A 26823-nucleotide genomic window follows, 5' to 3' on the forward strand; every position below is an offset into this window, starting at 1 on the left:
CAGGTACTTAGCAAAGTACCCAACACATGTTCAAAGTGTTCGTTCTTGCCTTCTCATGTTCTGTATTGCTCTAAAAGCCAGACTCTGTTCAGAGGAGGTTATGGGACTTATATTTGTGTGATAGTTAAGATGTTAAGACTTCGTTTTAAGCACACCTGGGTTTGGGTCTGGCTCTGCCATATACTAGCTATGTAGTCCTGAGCATGTTTCTCCCCTTCTCTGGTCTTCTGTTTCCTACACTGCAATATGAGGATGCTACAAGATAAGGCGGTAGCCCCACTGTGCCAGGGCACACGGTGCCTGGCGCCTAGCAAATGCTCAGGGAGCATTAGCTATTCTCATTGTTTTAGTTGTTAAGTTTACAAGGAGGAAGATGCTGGAGAAGCATGAAGAAGAACTTTCTAACAATGCCTGTCCAACAGTAGAACAGGTTGAATGTGACATAGTGAGCCTCCCATCACCGGAGGATGGACCACCCCCTGTATAAGATGCCACAGGGGAAGTCAGGCTTCCCGAGGATTTTCCCCTGGGTTGAGGAATTATGATACCATCATCACCCCCACCTTCGCCCATGGTGGCATTAGAAGCAAGTGGTAGCCATTCTGGGTCTCCCCAGAGTCACCTAAGACACTTGACCCATAGACACAAAGAGCTTGGAGCAGAAGACAGAAACAGTACCCGTGAAAAAAACAAATGCAGACCAGACATACCTTTCCATCAGCTGCAGTTTATGACTGCACACTAAATTCAGCTGCTTTCTTTAGGAGGCTGGTGTTGAGATCCATCACCTCCAGCCCAGTGCCATCCATACTGGCTTTCCCCAGGAGTACAGACAGACCAGGCACCTTCCTAGTGTTCACTAATTAATTTATCTCATGCTTGTGATTTTACAGTGCTTAAGTGCTGGAGCATTTCTGTCTATTCTTCTCCCCGCAAAGCACCTCACATTGCATCAAGACCATGAATCTCCATCGCAAACGCCATCTGTCTTGGGCAGCCAGCTGGCTGTCTGTCGTCTTGCTGGCACTGCCTCTTACAGCCAGAGTAACACATCCATTCATTTATCCTTAATGACATTTTGACATTCCAATCAATTCATCAGATGTTCCTTCTGCAAGACTTCTCCCCCACGGCCAGGCCAGGGTTCCAGGCCACTCTCGATGCATAATGCATGAGACCAGTGCACTGCTCAGTACCCTCTGACGGACGGACACATCTGCTATTCGAAAACTGTGTGTTCCTAACAGCCCTGGCTCCCTGAGTGATCCACGCCGCTGCCTTCAGAGCCATTTTCTTCTATGCTTCCAGCTGGCTGAGCTCAGAGGAAACTGTCCAGTTCAAGGAGATATGTTCTAGTTCAGAAACATACATGCAACAGTGCTATGGGGGGTTGGGAGAGTAAGAGTGTGCCAAACCCCTGCCTTACTCCAGGATTTAGAGTAGCCTGAATTCCACTAATTCAGGTGGAAGATGGAACTATGACAAAGCTAACATCTTGAATTTCATTACCCTGCTGCTACTTAAAAATAATGATCGTAAAGACATTCTGATAACAATAATGGATATCAAAGAAGAAAGGAAAATTATCCTTAATACCTTCAATCTAACACATCAGCTTAGATATACTTTCTCCTAGTGATAATCACAATGTAGACACAGTTTTATTTTCCAGGTTTTTATTTTTTTAACTTAATGTGATCCAGTTAGCACTTTTCTATGTTGTTACATAGTAATCATTTTTAATGGCACTCCATCATTTTAATAGCTGTATAATATTCCATCCAGGGGACACACCATAATTTACTGAACAGGCCCCCCCATAGTTAGACAGTCATGAGGCTGTAACCGATCGTTTGCTGTCCAAGAGAAGAAACAGAGCAGGCTGTGGGAGCGAGCAGGGCTCTGCAGGCTGAGGAATGGGGGTCTCAAATCCCACCTGGTCCATTTACCTGTTTTAGGAGTTTAGGATTAACCCACTGGGCCTCGGATTCCTCATATATAAAAGAAAAGAAATAATCACCACTTCATAGTGTTGCTGTGAGGATTACAGAAGGTAATCTTTGAAGGTACCTAACACATGGTAGTCTTTACTAACTGGTAAACTATTACGTTCATATGTATATACCAGTGGTTCTCAATCAGGCAGAGGGCAGTTCTGCCCACCCCCCGCCCCTGGGACATTGGGCAATGTCTGAAGACATTTTTGATTGTCACAGCTGGGAATGGGAGGAGCCACTGGAACCTGTTAGGTGGAGGCCAAGGATGCAGCTGAATATCCTGCAGTGCACAGCCTGCACAGCAAAGAGTTATCCTGCCCAAAATGTCAGTAGTGCCACCGTTGAGAACGCCTGGCATATACGAAGCTGGGTTTTCCAGCATTATCTACATAATATATGTATTCTCCTTTTTTACTATTATTTTATTAGGATAAAGTCCCAGAAAAATGGGAATCCTCGATTAAAGGGTATATTATGCTTACTGGCAGTTTTAGGAGAAATGGGATGGGGTGGGTGATGGGAATAAGGTTTCAGGTGACCAATGGTGAAAAGACAGCAGATAAATAGCACGTGTTCCCCAATGGGGCAGGAGATGACATCCCACAGACCAGTAGTTCTCCAAGGATAGTCCCAGCATCTCCTAGGGAGTTGGAAATGCAAATTTTCAGGCCTTAACCTCGTACTCACCAAATCAGAAACTCTGAGAGTAGAGCCCAACAATCCCTGTTTTAACATGCTTCCTAGGTGCTTCGGATGTACCCTCAGGTTTGAGAATCACTGCCATGCACCACCTGCAGCAAAAGGCCAACTTGTAGAATAGCAAGCAGGACCCGTTCAAGTCCAACACTTTGTGCAGAAGTAGATTAAAAGTGTCAAGCCTAAGTCGTGAGGATGCTCAAATATGGAATGGAGCAATGATAAATGAATTAAAAGTGCCATCCATCCATGCATTTCATCAGTAAACAGTTTTAAAGCTTTTACAACATGGTGCCAAGTGCTGAACTAGGTGCTAGAGGAAATACAAATATGAACTAATGTGCATTATGCAAATTGTTATGATGAGGGGCGATGAGAGTGGGCAGGCAAACGACTAGGATATAAAACAGAAGTAAGGCATGTCCTGTAAGGGAGAGGTCGGAAAATGCCTCCTGGAAGAAGTGGTGTTTGAGATGGAACTTGAAGGATTTGTGATTATCCGTTAATACAGTAATTCAACAAGTGTGTACTGAGTACCTGCTTGTGCCCAAAACTGCGCAAGGCCCTATCTGTGCAAGGCTCTATCTGCACAAGGTGAACAAGGCCGGCAGGGACCTTGCCCCTGCGGTTACAGTCTAGCAGGGGAGATAACCATGGAGACTGACCATCTGGCAGGCAGGAGTGATTTCTGGATGGGGAGTGAAGGTCTGGGGTGGGCTGGGGGTAAAAGAGAGAGCATCCCGGGAGCCCTGGGCTGAGATCTGAGAAGAGGTGCGGGTACAGGGCTGTGAAATGCAGAGCGAGGTTGGCTGAGCTGGGGAAAGAACACAGAGCCTCGGTGATCACGAGAGACTGCTTGGAAGAGGTTCCTTGGGATAAACTTTGGAAGGTGAGAGCCATCAGTTCACCCATGCACAGGCTAGATGTGAAAAGCAGGCAGACCATCGACGGGTGTCCAAGAGGGCATAAGAAACAAGAGGCAGGGCTTCCCTGGTGGCGCAGTGGTTGAGAATCCGCCTGCCAATGCAGGGGACACGGGTTCGAGCCCTGGTCTGGGAAGATCCCACATGCCGCGGAGCGGCTAGGCCCATGAGCCACAACTACTGAGCCTGCGCGTCTGGAGCCTGTGCTCCGCAACAAGAGAGGCCGCGATAGTGAGAGGCCCGCGCACCGCGATGAAGAGTGGCCCCCGCTTGCCGCAACTGGAGAAAGCCCTCGCACAGAAACGAAGACCCAACACAGCCAAAAATAAAGAAAGAAAGAAAGAAAATTAAAAAAAAAGAAAGAAAAGAAACAAGAGGCAGAGTTCAGCTCAGCCTCAGCTCAGAGACTAATCCTCATATAGGGACCTAGAAGGGGCTTCCTGAAGAGGCGATGAGTCCTTGTCTCTGGGGTTGGACAGTCACGGGGGTGGAGAGGGGGACATCCACTTGCTGGGGGTGTTGCAAGGGGTCTCCCAGCTGGGGTGGGAGAATGACTTCCCAGCCCAGAGAATCCAAGATTCTGTAACTTGTAATGGCCTGAAACTGAGGGTCAGAGAGTGACTGGGAGAAAAGTATCTGTCCAAGTATCTGGCTTGGTTTATGGTCGAATAAGCACAAGGTATGGATGGATCAAAAGGGACAAAGGAAGAAAAAGTATTCAGTAGTCACCTTGGTTCCCTGGCGTGCTCATCTCAGGGAGTAGATCAAACACCAAGTTAAAATTAAAATAAAGCAAGGAAGAAGGAATGCTGATGGCCAGTATGAAGAAGGGGGAGAAAAAGCAATAGCATTTGCTGAGTGTCTGTTATAGGCCAAAGACCATGCTAGGGAATTAACACATATTATTTCTAATCATCCTAGTAACTGTGAAATAGGGCTTATCAAATACTTTCTACACATGAGTCTCATAGAGACAGAGACACAGTCCTGATCACACAGCTGGTTAGAACCAGGTTAGCCTGGGGCCAAGGTCCGTGATATTTCCACAACACCAAGAACAGAGGGCATTTCGCCTAGCCCAGCAGTTCAGAGCCCAGTGGTCTGAAAGCATTCAGGGAAGTTCCCACTGTCTGTGCCATAGATTCTGTCCTCATGTTCCTTTGAAGCATTTATTTCCTTCCCATTGCCTAATATTTAACAAACACTTACATGGAGCTTGTTTGGTAGGTGACAGATCCTATTGTAAGTACTATAATATTTATAAGTCAGCATCTACTGCAAATGGTTGTTGTGAGAATTCACAATAATTATCCCTATTTAACAGATGAGGAAACTGAGTTATAAAGAGGCTAAGTAAGTGTCCAAGGCTATGTAGCCAGTAAACGGTGGAGCCAGGATTTGGACTCAGGCAGTCTTGTTCCAGAGCCGATGCTGTTCCCACTAGGCTCTGCTTGAGGATCTAAGGGGTAGTGTGGCCGTGTACCCAGCAGCAGGAGGGCCTTGCATCTGCCTTAGGTCCTCTGCTATGCAGATTCCCCTGCCCTGCTCCAGAGGATGGTCAGACTGGGTCTGACTCTGTCCTTAGTGGAAAGAGAGCCCATCCAGGCAAGGAAGACAGAGAGGCAACCACAGGCTGAGGAGAGAAGCGGAGGCAGGTAGAGGCACAGACATGGAGAGCAAGACAGCAGAGGGATGGAGGTGTCAGAGGCGGTGGCCAAGGTCCCTTGACCTTTTGAATTGTGATAAGATGTGCTACTGTTGCTTCTGTAACTTTGCCATTCTGGTGGAAGCATGGAGAAGCCCCAAGGCTATAGTAGGGTGATGGGGGTAGGAGAGGAAGGACCCACCAGTTATCTTCCAGGATTGGTACCCAACAGAGGTAACGAGCAGACAGGATGTGTAATGCCTAAAGGATGTGAGTGGATGCGAATGTCAGCTTTCTGGTCGCATATATGTGCTTATATGTGTCACTGTGTGTTTGCCTGGAGAGGCAAGGAGCCAGCTGAGAAAGCTTTGGGACAAGGGTATACATGTGTGGGTCCTTGGCTTAGCGTGACATAACAAGGAATCTTAAAGAACATTCAGAGGCCTGACTGCCTGAGTTTGAATCCCAGCTCTATCTCTTTTTTTTATTTTTTTATTTTTGGCTGCGCTGGGTCTTCATTGCTGCCCGCGGGCTTTCTCTAGTTGCAGTGAGTGGGGGGCTACTCTTCGTTGCAGTGCGTGGGCTTCTCATTGCGGTGGCTTCTCTTGTTGTGGAGCACGGGCTCTAGGCGTGCAGGCTACAGTAGTTGTGGTGCGCAGGCTCAGTAGTTGTGGCTCACAGGCTTAGTTGCTCTGCGGCATGTGGGATCTTCCCGGACCAGGGCTTGAACCCGTGTCCCCTGCATTGGCAGGCGGATTCTTAACCACTGTGCCAGCAGGGAAGCCCCCAGCTCTATCTCTTAAAGCATGTGTGGCTTTCGGTGAGTTACTTCAACTCTGCCTCATTCTTTCATCTACAAAATCGGGTTAGTAATACTATCAATCTCCTAGAGTTATTAAGAGAATTCAAGAAGTTAATACATTGTGTTTGTGATAGCCTTAAATAGTGCCTGGGAAGGAATAAGTGCTATATGTGTGTTTATTAAATAAATACAGTAAATTTAGGATTTATTGTTTCATGGTCATTGTATTCATTTTGTAGAACTGCCACAACAAGGTGATGGTTTAAAACAACTAAATGTATTCTCTCACAGTTCTGGAGGCTGGAAGCCTGAAATCAAGGTGTCAATGGGGGTCAGGCTCCCTTTGAGGCTCTGAGTAGAATCCTTCTTGCCTCTTCGTAGTTGCTGGTGATGGCTGTAAAATCCTCAGCATTCCTTGGCTTGCAGCTGCCTCGCTCCATTCTCTGCCTCTGTCCTTACACAGCCCTCTCCCCGTGCGTCTCTGTCCAAATTCCCCTCTCCTTGTAAGAACACCAGTCATACTGGATTAGGGCCACCTTAACTGGATTACATCTGTAAAGACCCTCTTTCCAAGCCTGCATTGGCCACCAATTTTGCGTCTAGAAAACTTGAGAACAATTGTGGGTTTTCCCTTTTTTCTCTGTATTATAAATATTTTAGTAGGATTTTGGGAGAAGTTTTAGAAACCGCTATCTTATTAAGGAAACACTTCATAATTTTTCATATTTTTCTAAAGTTGTATCTCCTTTTTAACTTGAGGTTGCTGAGAATGGATATGAGTGAACAAAACGAATAGTAATGACTTTTTTCCTGTCATATTAGTAAAATATTTCTAAAGTAAAATATCTAATTCTGTAAAGAGGCAATAAAATTTTTGAGATTATTTAAAAAAAAAAAAAGACCCTATTTCCAAATAAGGTCGCATTCACAGGTACCAGAGGTTAGGACTTCAGTATATCTTTTAGGGGAACACAGTTCAACTGGTAACAGTCATTTAAGAAGCATCAGTTCTTGCTGTGGTTCTCAGATGCCAGCTCCCCCCTATATTGAAGTCAATACCAGAAAGTGGAAACGGTGTGTCCCTGGTAACTCGGTGAGGTATTTGGAGACCTGGGGCTGGCACCCAGGTGTCCTGCCTCCTGGTCCTGGTCCTCCACTGTGATAGGGACTCTTCACTAATTCAGATCAGCTGAAGAGTGGGCTCTCAACAATGGGGATATCACACTTCAGCATGCATGAGGATTGCCTGGAGTGCTTATTACGCATCTGGAGTTTCTAATTCATGGGTCGGGGTGGGGCTGGAGAAACTGCATTTCTAGTATGTTCCCAGGTGAAGCCGATACTGCTGGTCCAGAGACTACTTGGAGAATCAGTGTTCTACATCGGTGGTGCTTAAGCTCGGTGGCACATGACGACCACCTGGAGAGCTTCTAAAAACCCAAATGCCCAGGCTGCACCCTAGACCAATTAAATTAGAATCTCATCAGTAATTTTTAAAGCTCCCCAAATGATTTGTGCAGCCAAGGTTGAGAAGCACAGCTGTAGAATACATCAAAGAATGTTTTTAGAGAAAAGCCATTCTTCAGGGTATCTATTTTAGAGGATTCATATTTAATAAATAATGAGGCCATTTAAATCAACATGGCTGTTTCCTATATTTAAAAGATAACCAGAGAGCATTTATTGAGTGCTTACCGTGTACCATGCACTGGGGAAAATGCTTTGGTAACTGCACACCATTTAATCTTCGCAAACACTTTCCCTTCCCTGGGAGCATTGCTGCTACCTGCAGTTCTATAGACAGGAGGAAACTGACATGCAAAGCCATGCGTAACTTGCAAGAACTCACACAGCTAGTCTGAGATGGAGCCAGGTTTTGATGCCAGGCTGTCTGGCACCAAAGTTGATGTTAACTGCTGTGCCATCCTACCTCCTGAAAGAAGAGAAAGTGGCGTGTTCTCCTTTTAATCCTGCACTTTTCCGTATCCTCGTTTACACTGTCAACTCTGCTGTGCGGTAGCCCAGCCTCTGCCTCCATTACAGTTATTCTGAGTCAGTGGAGCTTGGATTAATGACGTTTTGCTGCATTCATAAGGGGTTAGAATTGTTACCATGGACTGAACTTGCACTTCTGGTTTTATCCCGAAAGGAGAGGTAGAGGAACGTTGGAACAGGTATCCTGAGCTGGCAGGCAGAAAGCAAGGTTAGGGTCCTGTGGCTTCCACTGATATGCTGCATGACTTGTCTAAGCCCCTCCTCTGTCTGGCCTCAGTTTCTTTTACAAAATAAGAGAATGGTGCAGTTCCCTTCCAGTTTCTGATGTATGAATTTAATTAGAGAGTCAATCATGTCAGCATAGAAGTGGCTGTCCGGGCTTCAAAGAGCACAATGCCGGCTTTTAATAGGAGTAGAGTTTCAGCAGTGTTTTCTTTGTCTACCTCCTATGGACTAAGATATCTCTCTGGCTCCAGGGTTCCAACCTTTGTGTTTTCCCAGGAAAGTCTGTCCAGAGATGCCAATGGAGGATGGGTCGGGGAAAACCCTGTGGAGAAAGGAAAGAGCGCCTGGTCAGTGTCTCCCCTGGAAAGTGGGCATGGCTCTTCACATCCAGGGAAGAGCCCTGTGGAACCAACACTCTCCCTCAGTTGTCCGGGTCTCCTGTTCTCCACCCACATATTCAAGGGTTTTGCAGGATCCAGATGCTGGAATCCCTACCACCTCTTTCCTAGGTAGTTTCTGTGTCTCTCCGTGAACTCCTCCAATAATGAAGGGCTCATTACTTCCACAAGCCTAAACAGAGCAGGGGTCATGTCTGGCTTTTCACATCATGTTCTCCTGCTGTCTTAACAGCCACTTCTGTCTAACCACCTACAAAGTAGGTGCTCATTAAATATTTTTCCAACCAATTAATGTGCAAAGAGAAATAAACTACTAACTTTAGGGAGGAGGCAAAGACTTCTAAGAGTAGGGGGGCCTTTGAGTTGGCCCCTAAAAGGTGAAGAGAAGGTTGCCAAAGAAGAAAACGTGGGAAGGGCAATTCGGCACTAGGCACTTCCAGAAGAGACCCGAGCAGTTCTACTTTGCTAGAAATGTCTTCCTTGTGTCAAGCCAATGTGGTGGTTCTAATTCTGACCCCTGGGGCCACACAGAGCCAGATGTCACGTGTGTGAAGAGAGCATTCCAGAATATTCCCTCTCCATGAGAAACATCCCTGTTTCAGACACTCTTCCTTCTCCTCTCGTAGCGTGATTCCAGAACCTTTCACAGCCCTTACAGTCCTCTCCGTGGAGCCATTCCACCTGCCACCCTCCCTTATCAAGAGTGGTGCTCAGGATAAACCACGGATGTCATGGTCCATCATGGGGACATCCCTGGCCACCTACCCTCGCTCAGCTAACCAGCAAAAGTTGGGGGGACCTCCAAGTGATCTGTTAGAAGGAAGAATACCACCAGCCACGCCACATTGTCCCAACCTGTCAGAAGCAGGGAACTTCGGATTGCTGTGTCTTAAAACATTCTTCAGCTCTAGAGGTGACCCAGCAGAGGAACAGATAGGCTTGTACAATGCTGTCTTTTGAACAGCTCTTGGTACACCCTGCTGGTGAAATTGTGTGACCCAATTGGCAGGAATCTCAGAACAACTGCAGGAAAAAGTTCCAAGTTCGGGAAGTCGCAAGTGCTTGAGTCTTGAGGGATCTGAGGACGGCATGAGTTATGCGACCATCCCATATATCATGTGACTATCTTATATGAGGTTTTTTAAAAAACATTCTATAGCTATGGCTATTCTGTGGGCTCTGAGGGAAAAAGAAGTCTCTGACTTCTGTGAACATTCCATCAATTCTTCAAACACCCCAGGAAGGAAATGCTAAGTTGTTAGACAAAAATAATTCATTAACTGGAAGTATTTCAGGTCACAAACTAATTTCATGCAGCTTTTTCTTCCTCTTTCCTTGCATATATCTTTTTTTTAAGTGGTTATAATTTGTACTCAGAGTAGGATGACAGTCTTTTCTACACTTCAGATTGTAGACTTTTAAACATAAATTTGCACAACAAATTTATTGAGCACTGGCTGTGTGCCAGACACTCAGCAAAAAATTGGAGTAGGTACAGGAAGTCCAAAGAGGTTCACCCAAGAGGTTCTTGCCTTCCTGGGTAGGAGGGTTGAATCACTGCAATTGGATTAGTCAAGTGCTTAGCTGACATGGCAACGAGGCCCTCCTTGATCTCCTGACAGGGTTCAAACCAGCTATTTGCTGCTCTCCCCTAGCTGTATGTATTTTTCCTTCTTGGATTTCATCACCTTTGTGATTTTGTATCGATTTATGTATTTACCTGTTTAGTGCCTGTCTTTGCCACTAGTGTCTGTGTTCTGTGAAGGTCAAGATCATGTCCAATGTTTGACACTATGAACTTCTTACATCTAGCAGAGACTGGCACATGTAGGTCCTAAGTATATTTGTGTTCAATGGGAGAGTCAACCCGGAAGAGAAAACCACACATCTGTTTAGGGAGCAAGAGGAAACCTCAAAGAAGATGTGATATTTGAATGCCACTGAGCCTTGAAGGATGAAGGGGAGGTGGCCCGGGGAGAAGAATGGGGGCACACTGAGGAGTAAGGAGTATTGCGGAATGGTTAGGACAGGAAGAAGAGGTAGTTGGTGTTTCCTAAAAGGAGACACGTGTGGGAAATAAGGCTGCGTTGAAGCCTGGAGCCATAGGTCTTGTCTGCCCCACTCACAAGTTTGGGATGTTCCCCTCTTTTCAGGAAAAAGAGGGAGGGGGATCAACTAAACTCTATGACTATAGGAATGAATATGATTTTTCCTAAATTACTAAGAGGGTTTTTTAGTGATTAAATTTTGAATAAGATCCCAGAAGTACGGTTTTGTGTTTTATTTCCTTCCACATCCCTTCCATTTCCATTTTGTAGCTGAAGCACCTGTCTACATAGTTTAAAATTTCACATAGCATCATCGTCACCATGAAAACACAGTGTCAACCATGGGTGAAAAACTAAGGATGTAAAAACCTGAGATTTTTACCACTCAGTTGTCCAGTTTTTAAATATCTATGTTTTAGAGAGGCTCCATTAAAAAAAATTTTTTATCCAGGGGTTCAGAGCTACCCAAACATTTCTGTAAAATGCCGTTTTTCATAGATGGAGCAAGACCTTTTTTTTTTTTTTATTCCTTTGGAAACCAGTGATTTGTGCCTAAGACAACTCTTTCCATATTATCTTACCCTGAATAGAATGAGATTGGTTGGGAGTTCTGCCCTAAGGAAATATCAAAGCCTCCAGTACATGCTCATTTATAGTTTGAAAGTTAATTCTCTTATTGGATGTCCTTTTATTTCCTGCTGGGGCAGTGTGAGCAGAACTCAGATGGAGGCAGAGGGTCTGCTGTATATCTTTTCAAATTTATGATTAAGAAGGTCACATATACATTTTTAAAAAATAAATTTATTTATTTTATTTATTTATTTTTGGCTGTGTTGGGTCTTCGTTGCTGTTTGAGGGCTTTCTCTAGTTGCGGCGAGCGGGGGCTGCTCTTCGTTGTGGTGCGCGGGCTTCTCATTGCAGTAGCTTCTCTTGTTGCGGAGCACGGGCTCTAGAGCACAGGCTCAGTAGTTGTGGCGCACGGGCTTAGTTGCTCCGCGGCATGTGGGATCCTCCCGGACCAGGGCGCGAACCCGTGTCCCCTGCATTGGCATGCGGATTCGTAACCACTGCGCCACCAGGGAAGCTCCACATATACATTTTGAAACACACTCCTTTTTGATAATAAATGAAGAATAAAACTTTGAAATGTCATCAGTAGCAGAATTACTCGTTTTTCTTTCATTTGCGTTCCCCCTGCCGGCTGGCCGATTGCCTGCCAATGGTGTGGGAAAAGGCGCAAGTGACCGAATGCTTCATTTCTTGTTGTTTTTCTGTCTGCCTGGAATAGTTTCACTAGTGGAGCAGCATGTCTGTGGCCAAAGCATTTTAACCAAAAGATGCACTTCTGTTCCTGAGCGCCCTTCTTTCCCCCGGCAAATTTAAAAAAAAACAAAACAAAAACAAAAAAGAAGAGGAATTCCATTTTAGGCTGCATTTGTCTTCAAATAGACAAAAGCTCTTCTCTTCCTGGATCCAGATTCACTCTCCGCTCTTCTCTACTCTGCTGTCTGCTTACAGAGCAAGATCTAAATGGGTGCCATGCCTTTGGCTTCCAGTTGGGTTCAGCTAATGTGAGCCACTCTAGGAGGTCAGATAGGGGAGGGAGGATGTAGTCAGGGAATCTGTGCCTCTGGGTCCCTCCCTGTGGGGGTCATTCAGGACTGGCTGGATCCCTTGGGAGAAGTTCACTGCTTCTCTACAGGTGGCCTCCTCTTCACAATGCCTTTTGGGTTCTAGTTGCTGCTTCCTCTTGCTTGTCCCTCTGGACCCACAGGTGATAAACAGCTCTCCTGTCACTGTATTATACCTTGGGTTCCCCTTATACCCTTCTCACTTTGTCAATAGTCCTTTTATACATTTTCTCTCCTCACTTGAGTGTGCCATCTGCCATTCTTCTGTGCAGTCTACAGCTAGATCAACTCCATGTGAAGGAAAATACCATCAAACTAGAAGTGATCCTAGATGAAAACCTCTAAAATACTTCTAAGTCTAGGTTTACCCTTGCATTTAATACCTCCTCTGACAGGGGGATCATTACCTCTTGAAACTGCCTGTTTCATTATCAGATGGGCTCACCTTTGGATATTTCCTAGGTGGTGCTGAATTTGACCTCTCTGGGACATCACGGAAACATGTCCTTTCCGTGTTGAAATAGGAGTGACCAAGATTGGATTGGAAGCCAAGTCCTGTGAAAAATGGAGCAAGAGACCTGGAAGAATTTACCCTCCAGATATTTAATGTGCAACCCATAGCCTTGCATATCATAGGAATAAAATTACTATATTTAGATACATAAATGTTGGGTAAACTCAGAGGGACCAGGTTGTTTATTTAGAAATATTTGAAAAACTGTCATATGCAAGTGGGGTTAGTCATATTTTTATATCTCTGGCAATAAATCTGAGACCCAGTAGTTGACATTTAAAGGGAGTAGATTTCAAATCCATACAAAGAACTTTTTAACCTTCAGCCTCCCAGTGAGGTGCCAAAGTCTCCATCACTTGATACAATCCAGGGGGGATGGGATTCCACAGCGGGACTGTTGGAGAGAGCATTCCAGCAGTGGAATGCAGTTGGACCAGTGGTGATGATACAAAAACAAGAATAGCAGCTGCCACGTGTTAAACATTCACTGTGTGCCAGGCACTGTGCTCCCAACACATTATCTCACTTAATCCTCATTTAATCCCTATGAGGTTGGCCTGTTAAGTTCAGAACTTACTGAGGTTGAGGAACTTGCCCTGTATCATGCAGCCACAGGCTATGGAGGTAGGATATGGACCCAGGTCTGCCTGATGCCAAAGCTGATGGTTTCAACCTCCAGTGGTTGGTGTCAGAATCACCTGGGGAACTTGGTGGCCCGGCAAAGATCTAGTGCCTGTCTTGCTTGTATGAATCTAGGATCTGTGTGCTTTTTCAGCTCTCTAAGTGATCCTGATTTACACGAGTTTGAACATCACTGCTGTACTTTGTCATCATCACCATCGTCGTCGTCATCATCATCATTCCAAGTGCCCATCTGGTTCTGAGGGTCACTGTGGGAATAACTGTGCATCAAGTTCTGCTTTAACCTTTATCCTTTTGAGCTATAAGACTAACTCACCTCCACCCTTACCCGCTGCCCACACCAGCCCCTACTTCAATCTACCTTTGTTTGGTGAGCTATTTCACGAGCTCAATCCCTAAGAAAGGCCAGACTCCATTCTGAATCTCATTCAGAGCCATGGGAACAGAAAGGTCCCCCTGCCTCTTCTTCTCTTTCAAGGGAGAGTAAGGAAAGTGTTGGGCAAATCTCATTATTTCCCATTTTAAGCTCAAGTAAAGAGCACACCCATTGCTGAGGATGAGGCAGGATAAATGTCATATTTCTGAGCAAATGGAGGCCTTTAACAGTTTCAGGAAGACTTAGGTTTATTCCACCTTGACCTTGGAGGACCTGCCTTGACTCTGTTTCTGGAAAATGGACCAGGTTTGGGGGTTGAGGATGATGGGTGGGGAAAAAGAACAGTCTGATCTTCCAGTGCTTGGATGCAACTGTCACCATCTGACTGTGATTTTTGTTCCCCTTGCACATGTCCCAAAGGAAGCTGGCCAAGAAGCAGAAGGAGACACAGAGTGGAGCGCAGAGGGAGATGGGGCCCGTGGCCTCGGCCGACAAACCCGCCACCAAGCTCAGCACCAGCCGCAACGACGAAGGCTTCTCCTCTAGCTCACAGGACGTTAATGGATTCAGTAAGTTGAGCCAGCTAAGGGGAAGGGGACATCCGTACCAGCTTGACCCTGGTACCTCTGCTGTTGACCCCTCACAATGTCAGGTGCTATAGGACATGGAGTCTGGCTGCTTCCCTGGGATGGTCCAGGATGAAGGTGCTCCCTGGCAAAGACATGGGGCCGCCCATCCTGGGGTGAAAAGGAGAATTTCAGAACCTCAAAGCAGATGGAAATGAGGGCAAGCCATCTTAACTGCTGCTTGTGTACACAGAGGCAGGTTAAAACTAACAATAGTAAAAAAAAAAAGAAGAAGGAAGGCATGGTTATGCCCTTAGGGAGAAAAATATGCCAAGCTGAACTGAGTGTCTTACAGTTATCAAAACAATGCTGCAATAAACCACATAAAGTAGATGAGTTATAGGTTATCACGGTCTCCATTTCTCAGCTTATGAAACTGAGGCTCAGACTTCTCCAAAGTCCCATGGCTGATGAGTAACTTATCCAGAACTGGAAGCCGTGCCTTCCAAGCCTTGGCCAGTTTCAAGACACAGCTAGTGATCCAAGTGGCATTTAGTCAAGAGCAGCGGTGTCCTCATGCAGAGTTAATACAGGATCCCAAGCTAGTAGTAGTGGCTACAATTTCAGGGTTCACCCCATCCAAAGGAGAACGTCAAGACTAGTAAACTAAAGCTAGTTTAGTTTAGTCTGATCTTGGGGATCAGACTCAAGAGTGCTGACTTTTGCTCTTAACTTTCTGAAAGCCAGTTCTTTTTCTGAATTGCGTAGAAATGCTAGATTCCCCAGCCTCTGCTCCAAAGTGGGGAAAGCAGGAAATCTAAAGGAATATGAGCAGAGACAAATGTTCCCCCTACACTGTGCCAGTGGCAAAGGGATGAAATCGTATTTTGTAAAAATCACTTAGATAAGGTCAATTTGGGATGACGGGGATCTATGAGAGGATGAAGAAAGAAAGGAAACCAGTATTTACAGACCACCTTTGTCTGCACCACAGCCTTGTGAGATGCTTAGTATGACTGTTCCCATTTTATAGATGATGCATCCAGAGCTCAGTGTTTGGCTGACCTACCCACAGTTACACAGCTGCTTCCTGATGGATCCAGGATCCAAGGGTACCTCGGACCCATGATTCCTAACCTCAAGTGTACCACAGCACCTACCTGAGGCAGTTTTCAAAATACGCATATCTGAGCCCCACACCTTACCTGCTGAATCAGAATCTCCTGGGGCAAGGGGAGTGGGGTGGGGACTCAGGATGTGGATCTTGTAAAAGCCACGCAGGGGGTTCTTATAGGCACCCTGTTAAGAAGGCTGAACTTGGAAAGAGGCAGCAGCTATTTTCAAATATTGACGTGCTACCTTGGGAAAGAGAGATTTTGTTTTAAACCTACAGAGACTGAAAAAATAGTAAAATGAATACTCATGTAGTCTTTACCTAGATTCACCAGTTGTTTACATTTTGCAGTATTTGCTCTCTCTCTCTTATATACACACAGACACTATATGTATACATACATTACACATATATAATTTTATGAACCATTTAGCAGTAAGTTTTAGACATCATGACACTCCCCCTCCAGAGAATTCAGCATGTGTTTCCTGAGAACTAGGAGAGCTCTTCAGCATAACCACAATGAAATTATTTTACCCAAGAAATACAACCTTGTTTCAATCTCTGATAGACCAGAGTCCATAGCTGAATTTCCCCCATGGCCCTAAAATGTTCTCTCTTATTGTTACTATCTTTTGATCCAGGATCCAGTCAAGGTGCTCACTTTATATTTGGCCACCACGTCTCCCATCACCTTTCTATCTACAACAATCCTCCCACCTTTCATTTTCCTTTCAGGATGCTGACATCTTTTAAAAGTCTAGGCCAGTTGTCCACAGAATGTTCCACAGTCCAGATTCGTCTGATTTTTTTCATCATGATCACATTCAGGTTAAACATTCTGGCAAAAATGCTGCACAGGTCACGTTGTGTACGTACTTCCCTTTGCATCATTTCAATAGACGCGTGCTATCGCTTTGCCCACTCTTGGTGATGCTAAGTTTGAATACTTCTTAAGGTTGAGAAATGGCTTTTAAAGACGAAGCCTAACAGCACATACTGATTATTTCATGAGTAAATATTTAACTTCTCTTTTCCTCAGAGAGCAGAGCAAGTTTGCAGTCTGCCTAAACACAAAGTCAGTTCTTAATCCGTTCTCCACCCAGGTGAATTTCTGGGACTCATACATTCCCTTGGGTCCAGGAAAAGAGGATGCCGACAGAGGGAAGGAGAGGTGGAAAGAGGGTAGCAAGGAACTGGGCTTGGTTTGTTCTTAAAGGCGCATCCTGAGCACCGCCCCACCCCAAGCCTCTGGCCCTGTTAACTTGTCACTGACTCTCCTGCTTTTGTCCTGAGGCAAGGAAGTTCATTAGCAAGTCTAGCTGATGGCACTGCTGGCCAAGTGGTACCTATTCACCCAAAACCTTTCCTGTCCAGGCCAGGCTCTTGTGCACCTGTTTTTCCATTTCCATTTTTGTAAAAATGTCCTGGGAGGACTCTGAATGCCAAAGAGATATGGTCAAAGACACGTGACAAACATCATGACCCCAAAATTGTAGGTATTTGATCTTAAGCTTTCTGATTTCAAATGAAAACCTGGGTAACACCAATTTCTTGGATTTCAAGGGGAAACATCACCTCCATTTTCCCCATGGGCTAATAAAACTTAGACTCTTAAGATAAAAGCGCCCAAGACTGAGGTAGATTGGCCAGCCAGAGAGGAAGAAGCAGCATATCCAATAAAATCTAATCAGATGTTTTAAAGTCCAGACACAATCTTTCCAAGATTGATATATGTGTGTTTTACATTTATATACACACGTATACATGCACACAGACATAACACGCATACCCAGACATGTGTATATGTATATTGTATGTACATTCATTTTAATGCTATTGCTTTTAAAAAGACAGAAAAAATTCAATTGATGTTACACTCAATTATTAAGAAATTTTGCATTTGTTTGAATCAGTAAATATTTTAGGATTCTATCTATGCATCTGGTGTCCTCAGGCTAGAGCCACAAACATGCCCTGGGGATTCTTTTGAATGCCCTGGAATGCATCAGGTACCTTTTAAAATGCTCTATGGAATCACTGGGGTGTGATTTGAGGGGAAAAAAATGTAAGTAATGCTTACACTGGAGATGTAGAAATTGCTTCTGCAATCACCCTGATGTATGTAAAATTGAATCCATTTTCGTGGCATTAGGGAAGTGACTGTCTGACTTCTCCATCGGGTCTTTAGGAGAGCCTGAGATTATTTGCAAATGTTGAAGCATTGCTAGAGGCAGAGCACAAGAATAGATGTCACATTGGAAAAGATTACAGAAGAACCTGCCCTGAGCAATTATTTCATTATTGAACAGGTGGACCCTGGCCTAATTCAACCTTTGCATCCAACTGTGTGGGTTTGTTTTCCTGGGTTTTCGATTCCAAGTGACCGCTAAGTTCTGCAACATCCATTCCATCAAGCCTCCCAATTTTGTATAGGACCAGTGACCTCTGGGATGCAGGGGTGAGGGGGCTTTGTCAGGTATGGGCTGTTGCTCTGGAGTGCTGTGGCATTCTTGAAAAAGGAGTGCCTGTCAGCAGTGTGCATTGTTTTCAGTTTAAAGAAATGCTGGCTTTTATTAAGTAATCTGATTTTGATCTTACTGCCTTGTGTACCTGCTTGTTATTTTTTTCTGAGATCTTTTGCTCCCTGGGATCATTTTCTGGGTCTTTCTTCTGCTGCTTTCTTTTTACATTCCTGCTTAAATCTTCTTTATGTCTTTTGTTCATAGTCTCATCCTCTCCTTGTTTATTTTAGTCCAAATCAAAATGCTTCAAAACAAATTGCTGTTGAATTCTGTGATACGGGGCTTGGCTGTCTACCCTTCATGTAATAGCATTTGACAGACTCGCTTGCCCATTGGGTACTGTTAGTAAACTCCATCTTCATTTTTTTGCTTCCATTCTATTCAATGGTTTCACGTCTGGTGTGTGAAGGCAGTTTATCTCTAAGGAGCATCACATGCTGGGCCATCAAGCTCTCTGCTAAATAAAGAAGCAGGCACCGTTGAGGGCTTGGAGGTGAGATTTAGTGGCCATTTTCGCAGTGCTTAGTACGTGCCTGTCCCTGTCCTGAGTCCCGAGCACAGTTTGGGGAGGGGTGTAATTACAAAAATGAATAAAACAAGGCATTGTCTCAAAAATAATAAATGTTCCTACTTTTAAGTTTTTCATAGTTTACAGAAGTCCTTTTGCAAAAACCTGGAGCCATAGATCCTTATTCCTGCACCATGAAAGAGCTGGTAGGTTTCTTACTACCCCCATTCTACAGATGAGGAAACTGAGGTTCAGAGAGACTCCATGCTGCAAATCATACAGGCATTTGCAGAGTCATAATAAGGATTTGTCTCTCCTGACATCAGTTAGGTTTTGTCCACTTAGTTCTTCAAAGAATTTAGAAAAACATCCATAAAAGTACCTACAATAAAACAGCTGTATGAGAAGTAAATAATCAGGATCAGGAAAACATAAATGAAGACAAGAGGGTCAAGACCAGGTTATTTTAAAATATAACTCCATTATATGAAAACGTAATCTAAATATGCAGGCTGGCAACCTTCAAATTCCACTTTGGCTCTGGGCTTTCTAGTAACAAAAGCCCAAATAGGAAGATCACTTTTATTGGCATCTACAATGTGCTAGACTGTATGCTTTATATAAATCCCATTCTTAAGCCTCCTAGGAACCCTATAAATTAGGTATTATTCCCATTTCATAAGTGAAGAAACTGAGTTTCAGAGAATTGGAGTAGATAAACCCAAAGTCCCACACACATAGAGTGGGGATGGGATTGGAAGCCAAAACAGGGTTATCGGACTCCAGAATCCATGTTCCCTCTCCTGCACCAGGAATGTAGCTCTGACCACTCACTGGTCTCATTGTATGAGGCTGCTGACGGCTCCTCCCCTTTTCTACCACGTGGGCAGAAGCTGCTACCACCACAGTGTCCTGCAACGAGCCTGTGGCTGGATACTGGCATGGAGCCAATCAGATTCCCACACGGTGCCAGGCTCTGTGATAAGCATGTTCAAATCTGGCATCTTACTCTGTCCTCACAGTAACCCTCTCTAGTTGGTATGTTTGTTAGCAAACCCATTGTACAGTAGAGGAAACTGGTGCTCTGAGATATTAAAAGATCTTCCTCAGGTCCCGTAATGAATAGATAGTGAGATTTGGACCCATGTTCTACTTTCTAAACCAAGCGTCTTGTCTTTCCTCCAACCTTACGCTTTCTCTCCATCACAAAGCAGGGTGAAGGAAAGAAAGGAGATCAGCGTGAATAGCCTTGCTAGCTGATAGGACAGAGCCTTCTCTGGGTTCCTCTATCCACTTCAGGGCCCCAAATGCCTGTCACAGGAAGGTAGCTGCCCAGTAATCCAGAAAGGACCTGTGAGAATTGTCCCACCAGGGGAGATTCTTCAGAAGTGGGACTGTAGACCAGATGGTCCCATCCCATCCTCGGGCATTCCTGAGCTGGTCCAAGCCCTGTATAGGTATAGAGAGAGATGAGCAAGAGAGAGAGATTGCAGCCTGGTGTGGGAGACTCATGGTCCCACAATGAGCATCTCTGCACAACCCAAATATGTATGTATGTATATATGAATGATGGACCTGGAATTCATCTAAGATCTTCTAGCTCCAAGGCCATATCTGGTTCCAGCTCTTCTGGTACTGGATTCTGTCTTCTTTTAAGGTGAAATCTGCTCTCTGTAACTTCCATCCATTCATTCCTGATTTTGCACACAAAGTATGGGTTGGTCAGCAACCAGACGCTGGCCCTTGTCTGCCCTCTGGTGTCCCAGAAGGTAATGAAATCAGTCTTTCTCTTCCTGCAGCTCCCAGCCTCACCCCCAGCTATTGGACTGCAGCCAGCTGTGTGCCCTGCAGGTCCTGCCCTCAGGCTCAGCGGCCCTCACATCAGCTATCAACCTTCTTCAGTACACATTTCTGTTTTCCAATCTGTTCAAAATCTTGATTGGCGCATCTGTCTCCATTTAGTCCATGTCTATGGAGTGTGTGGTTTCCAAGTCTACCCTGGGCCGAACTACTGGAAGTTCAGGGGGCTGCCACCACCCTCACTCACTTTTCCAAACCTGGGTTCAGAACTCACTGCTCACGTTTGAATTAACCTCCAAATGTCCATCACATATCTGTCTCACGCAGAGTTCATGGCTTCCAGCTCGGGGTTTGAGGGTCTCAAGTAAAGACTTTCTGTTTCATCTGCGCTGTGTCTTCTTGTTAGATTTGACCCTGTTATCCCAGTGTACTGAGAGATTTTTGATTTCTAGCTGGGTTAGCCAAGGAGCTCACTTAATCCTCCCAGTTTGGGGCCTCGAATTACAGTAGTTATTAGATTATTAATATTCATCATACCAGCTATTATCTATTGAGCATTCATTATGAGCCCATTTCCAGCTGAGTGTTTTATATGCATTATCTTATCTCATTGGTATGTTGGGAGGATTGAATAAGTGTTATGATTATCCCTGATGGTTTACAGGTGAGGAAACTGAGGGTTAAATACTAAGGATCTTGCCTAAGCCTTCATAGTTTGAAATGGCAGATTTTTAAGCTGGAACTTAAACCTGGGTCTGTGTGACACCCCTAAGCCTACAGCCAAGATCATTCCACTACACTGCCTTCTGTAAGATAGACGGTATTATTCCCATTTTATAGAGAAGGAAACTGAAGTGTGCCGTTTCAGCAAACATTGAGTCATTTGCTCCAAGTGTGGTCCCCAGACCAGCAGCGTCAGCACCACCTGGGAACTCTTTGGAAGCAAATTCTTGGGCCCCACCCCAGACCTACTGAGCCCCAAGCTCTGCGGGTGGGGCTCAGCAGTCACTGTCTTTAACAAGCCTTCCAGGTAATGCTGACGCACATTCAAGTCTGAGAATCGCTGGCTAGTAGTAAAGCCCAGGACTATCAGACTCCAAAGCCCTAGTTCTTCTATGTGCGAAATTATCTCTGATAGTACAGTTAGACACCCTGAGAGAGAAAGGCTGATTTTCCCTTTCTCAGGGTGGATGCACCAAGAAGAGGGGCTGCCTGGAGATGCTGGACCTGAAGGCTGCTAAAGCTCGTTTATAGCTGAGGGTCCCTAAACCCAGGGCTCCTTTCACAACCCTCTCTGGAACTTTCTGTCCTTTTGTCTGAATGGCAAACAACCCGAGAGTCAGAATGGAAGGAGTGGAAATTTACAAGGAAGAGCAGTCATGAGTCCCACAGTGAAGCCATGAGCTCGACAGAACATCATGAAGAGGAATTTTTTAAAATGCACGAAGTTCTGTTTGAAGGGACAGTTATATTTTCTGGTGGCTCCAGGATTAAACGGAATCTAGGAGAAGAAGTGAATGTTACAAGCTTGCCACCTCCAGTTTTATTGAATATTTTATAGAGATTATTGAATATTTTGCAATCATCCTCTTGGCTGACAGATTAAAGGACACACTTATTAAGTTCCTGGCAACCCAAAGTGGAATGGTATTGCTTATTCCTTGGAAATGCAAAATGGAAATTTAAGTGGCCTTGAGAAAGTAAACAAATTGTCCATCCCAAGCATTAAAGAGTTAAACTAAGATAAGTGTCAGAGAAGGATATTAGACTCCAAAAGGAGACATAGTAGACCATCAAAACTAAGAATTACCTTAGACACCGTCTGATCCAACTTCCTCATCTTAAAGATGAAGAACTGAGTCCCTGAGAAGTCCCTGGTTATGGGAATAACTGAGGTGTTCCTTTAAATATTCATTGACTGCCAACTATATGCTAAGCAGGGTAGGGATTGTAAAGATAAATAAGACATAGTCTCTGCCTTCAAGGCTATTACTGTCCTCCAAGAGGAGATTCGTAAGTGGATTAGTTTCAATAAATGCGATAAGTGATAGAGAAAAGGCATGTGTGGTGCCCCAGGAACACTGATCAGAGGCTCAGCAGGTGATTAATTCTGCCTAAGTGAGTTAGACAGTACTGTCTATGTGAGGAAATGGATTTTGATTTGAAGAAAGTGCAAGAAAAAGATTGTCCCAGAGAGAAGGGACAAAGGCTTGGAGGTGTAAGGGGTATGGTGAGCTTGAGGAAGGGGCCTTAAAATACAAGGTGCTTTGTTCTGAAAGCATATGGCCAGAGATATGTCTGGAACAGTGGCTAGAACCTGCCCGAGAAGGAACTTACATTTGTAGCCTACTTAAATTCGCTTTCCAGGAGGGGCAACCTATTTGGAAATTAGAGTGATCCCAGTGTCAGGTGCCCTTGCATGTTGTTGGAACCTGGCCTCATATTCTCTTTGATTTGTGTAGATTCAGCTTTCCATTATAAATAAGTAGGGGTAGCATTTTATCAGCTACAGACCTTTACTTTCATTGTGAGCTGGCCCATTCTTCCTCAATACCCTTTCAAAGAGACCTCAGTAAAGCTACAAAGCTGAACTTGTTTTTGACAATTTATTCTAGGCCACTACATCTTGAGAAGAAAATAGAATTGTTCTATACACCTCACAGGTGGTCCTGAATTGCAACAGGGCACTTAGGAAGTGCTTGTTAAAGTAATCAAGGATAAAGAAGTGATGTTGAAAATGTAAATATATAGTTGCTAGGTAGCAGAATAAACTGAGCTTAGAGACTAGGTTTTTTTTTCCTCAGCTCAAAGCTACAGCCTTGATAAGTTGAAAACACAGATAATAATTCTACCAGCTAACATTTTGTGAGTAATTCCTGGACAAAGCACTTTACATGCATCATTTCATTTCATAATCTCAACAATTCTGTGAGGCACGTCAGGGAAACTGAGGTTCAGAGATTTTAAGTAACTTTCTCAAGGGCACACAGCTACCAAGAAACCAGACTGAGGTTTGAACCTGGGTTTATATGATTGCCCTATCAGCAGCCTGTCCTTGAAATATTTTCTTTGCTTGACTTCTACTCTCCTGGTTTTTCTCCTTCCTCCCCAGCCATTTCTTCTCATGCTTCTTTCTTGGTTCTTCTTCTAACCATTCCAACATCCCAGGACTTAGTCCAGAATCTTCTCTTTTCTGCTTATTCTCAGTCTAAGTGGGCAGTGATGACATTAAGTGAGATAATGAGCACAAGAAGAGGCCAGATTTGAAGCAGAAGAGGGGGGGTTCAGATCTAGACAGATAAGGTTTGAAGTGCTGTTGAATCACTGAAGAGATGTCAAGTAGGCTGTTGGATTTGTGGGCCTGGAGCTCAGCAGAGGAGTCTGGCCTGGAGATATAAATGTTTGCTACATTGTATATACACAGTGATTGAAGACTTTGCCATGAATAAGGAAACTGAGGCACATTAAGATGGGACACGTTGCCTGGCATCACTTAGCAAGTTAATGGAAGAACCAGAGCATTGAACTAGGACTTACCTATTAGAAGTGCCTGCAGAAATGGAGTCAATTAAAGCTGAGGGCAAAACAGGGGTCTATGAAAGGGGCTACGTGACTAGTCCAAGTGCAGACTTTCTGGTCATCCACCCAGACCCTGAGATGGACCTTGGAATGTGTGAATGAGTTAATGGATTAGGTAGCCTCATGGTTGCCTACTCAGCCAGGATTATGATAAGATCTCAGTATGCAAAGCATAACTTTCTGAATCAAAACAGAAATTTTTAAAAGTCTGAAGTCTGATTTATATATTAGTGGTTGGGAGCAGATCTATATACCTTAGAAATTCAGTGAAGCAGCCGTAGTGCTGACATCACCACAGAGGTTGAGGAGCCCACGTAAAGTTCTTGCCCAGGCGGTAGGTTGTCCCATTGCCCACAGAGGTGGGCAGCAGGTATAATACAGGAGGTAGAGGTTTGGAGAGGGAACGTCTTTGCAAAGCAGAATTCAAGGAAGTGGAAGAAGAAGATCAGAGTGCCAAGGACAGGCAAAATCCCTCTGTCCCCTGCATTACTGTCTCCATCATTCTCTAGGTGGTCTCCTACAGACTTCTGGAGTGTGTCATGAGGTTTAGTTAGGCTGACTCAGTAGGATGCTCTTGACTGGATTGAGAGGAACTGCCTACACCACCAGACGTCTATTATATCTCTAACCTGCACCTACCTCTAGAGTGGACAGATGTCGAGTGAGGAGATCCCCCAACCACAATGCTAAGTGTTGGTAACACAAACATGAAAAAGGCAGTTCTGCTTCCAAAAATCCCACGATATTTTAGGGAACACAGACACAGTGATATGGCATGATACATCTAGTAGAGGTATGTGTAGAAGCTGCACGGAGAATGGTGTCTGGTGAAGGGAGGCTATTCTGGCCCATTAACCGTGTAATTCATCTGTCTTCGGGTGATTTACTTTTCATTTCACCAGCCATGTGAGTTGACTCCCTAATTATATGAAGGCTGGAAATGAAAGTAAAATTTCAATCCCTTGGCAGTAAAACAAGAGGAAATGTGTTAAACATGATATCAGAGATACATTTAGCAGAGATACAATGTGGAGTAATCTTGACATGTTCCTTTCCCTTACCCTCCACATTTAATTCAATACCAAGTTTTGATTATTCTACATCTTCAGTATGTGTAGAACCCATCCACATTCAATACCTCCATCCTCGTCCAAGTTACCATCATCTCCTACTTCAGTAAGATCCATAGCCCCTAAATAATCCTCATATCCATCCTTGTCGTTCTCTAGTTCATTTTCTTCTTAGCAGTTAGGGAGATCTATTCAAGGCAAATGTAAATATGTTGCCTCATATCTCCCTGGCTTAAAACAATTCTACGGCTTCTGATTTTTCTTAAGATAAAAACTGAAGTCCCCATCCAGATCTTACATACAGATCTTGCCCTGCTCATTTCTTCCAAGTTCTCACATTTCACTGTTCCTTTGTCTGTGAACTCCAGCCACTCTACCTTTTTCTCTAAGTGCTCCACCTTTTTCACACTCCTTCTACCACAGGGCCTTTGCCCATGCCATCGCTCTGTCTACAGCAGGGTAGACAAACTACAGCCCACAGGCCAAATCCAGCCCACTCTTGGTTTTTGTAAATAAAGCTTTACTGGAAAAGAGCTATGCTTGTTTGTTTACATCTTGTCTATACATAGCTGTTTTTGTGCTCCTATCAGTAGAGTTGAGTAATTGCTATTGAGACCATCTAGCCCACAAAACCTAAATATTTACTCTCTGGCCCTTAACAGAAATGTTTTATAACTCCTCATCTAGAACACTGGCTATACCCACACTCTTCCTCTAATTGGTTCCTTTAGATCACAATTCATGGATTTCTTCCTTTTCTGACCCCTTTCTCCCCAGGCCAGATTGGATTCCTTTGTTAGGTGCTATCATAGAATTCTGTTTTCTCAGCACTGACCTCATCTTCCAAATGTATTTAAGGTCCAACTCTTCTGATAGTTGGCAAGATTCAAGAGGTGAGGACCATTTCTGTTTGCTTACTACTGTGTCCCCAGCATGTAGCATGTTGTGTGACACAGACTAGATAGACAGAAATTATTATTTAGTTGACTAGATGGATAAATGGATGGATGTGTAGATAGATGCGACTCAGGCATAGCAATACTAAGTCAGAATACAAAGGAATATTTAGAAAGCCTGGTACAGCTGATACTATACACTGTTGACCCACTTTCTGCATTCAGAATTGAGTGCAGCAGAGAAAGGAATCAAAGAATGTTTCTTTGCCAGTCAGCTGATATCCAGATCTTAGCATGTCTCCACCCCTGTCACCAACCTCTAGTCTGCCAGCACTGGGGGGAATTTTACAAGTCCCTTTTCATTGTTCCTGCAAAATTGGGAGCTGCTACTCAAAATATCCTCAAGTAGTTAACTGCTGGCTGCTCTTGTAGTGTGATACAATCATTCCTCTATTCATAAGAAAAGGGAAGGATAACAGCTGGTGGTCTTCAGACCAGACACAAATATAGGCAAAGACTCAGATAGGCTGCTATCTGGCTCTGCCAGTGGAAGAAACAAGAAAAAGAGTGAAGTCAGGAGGCAGATATAACAGACTGTGAGTCTCCACTGGCTGGATGGCCTCACAAGTAGCCATGAGAACATCAGTTATCTGAGAATGTTCTGAGAGACAGTGGGCATCAATTACATGGATCCAATCTATATGGTCATGGGGAGCTGGCTTCCCCACATGATTTGTCTTGGGAGCTGAGATGTTTCTTTGGTTATTGAAACTCACTAAGTAAAAAGGAAGGGGTTTGAACTGTGTTGGTTTTTTAGATGAGAAGAAGCCAAAATGAGTTGATAGAATATCAGTAGGAAATGGAATTAGGCTT

General features: G+C 44.3%; 1 protein-coding gene and 1 long non-coding RNA gene across 15 annotated transcripts in view; one reads left to right on the top strand and one right to left on the bottom strand.

Annotated features, from left to right (window-relative positions):
* Positions 1-26823, top strand: part of PTPRT (protein tyrosine phosphatase receptor type T) — a 1093164-nt gene that overhangs the window by 948553 nt on the left and 117788 nt on the right. For all 14 annotated transcript variants that reach the window (XM_082430071.1, XM_082430082.1, XM_082430079.1 and 11 more), the window contains one exon: positions 14313-14461. In XM_082430071.1, the coding sequence (XP_082286197.1) occupies positions 14313-14461 (149 nt within the window). The remainder of the gene's footprint in view (positions 1-14312; positions 14462-26823) is intronic.
* The window catches only part of LOC309645405, a 925297-nt gene that overhangs the window by 315477 nt on the left and 582997 nt on the right, over positions 1-26823 (bottom strand). The gene's annotated exons all lie outside the window — the stretch shown is intronic.

Source organism: Balaenoptera physalus (genome assembly GCF_965194825.1).
Source record: "Balaenoptera physalus genome assembly, chromosome: 16".
Taxonomy (NCBI): Eukaryota; Metazoa; Chordata; class Mammalia; order Artiodactyla; family Balaenopteridae; genus Balaenoptera; species Balaenoptera physalus.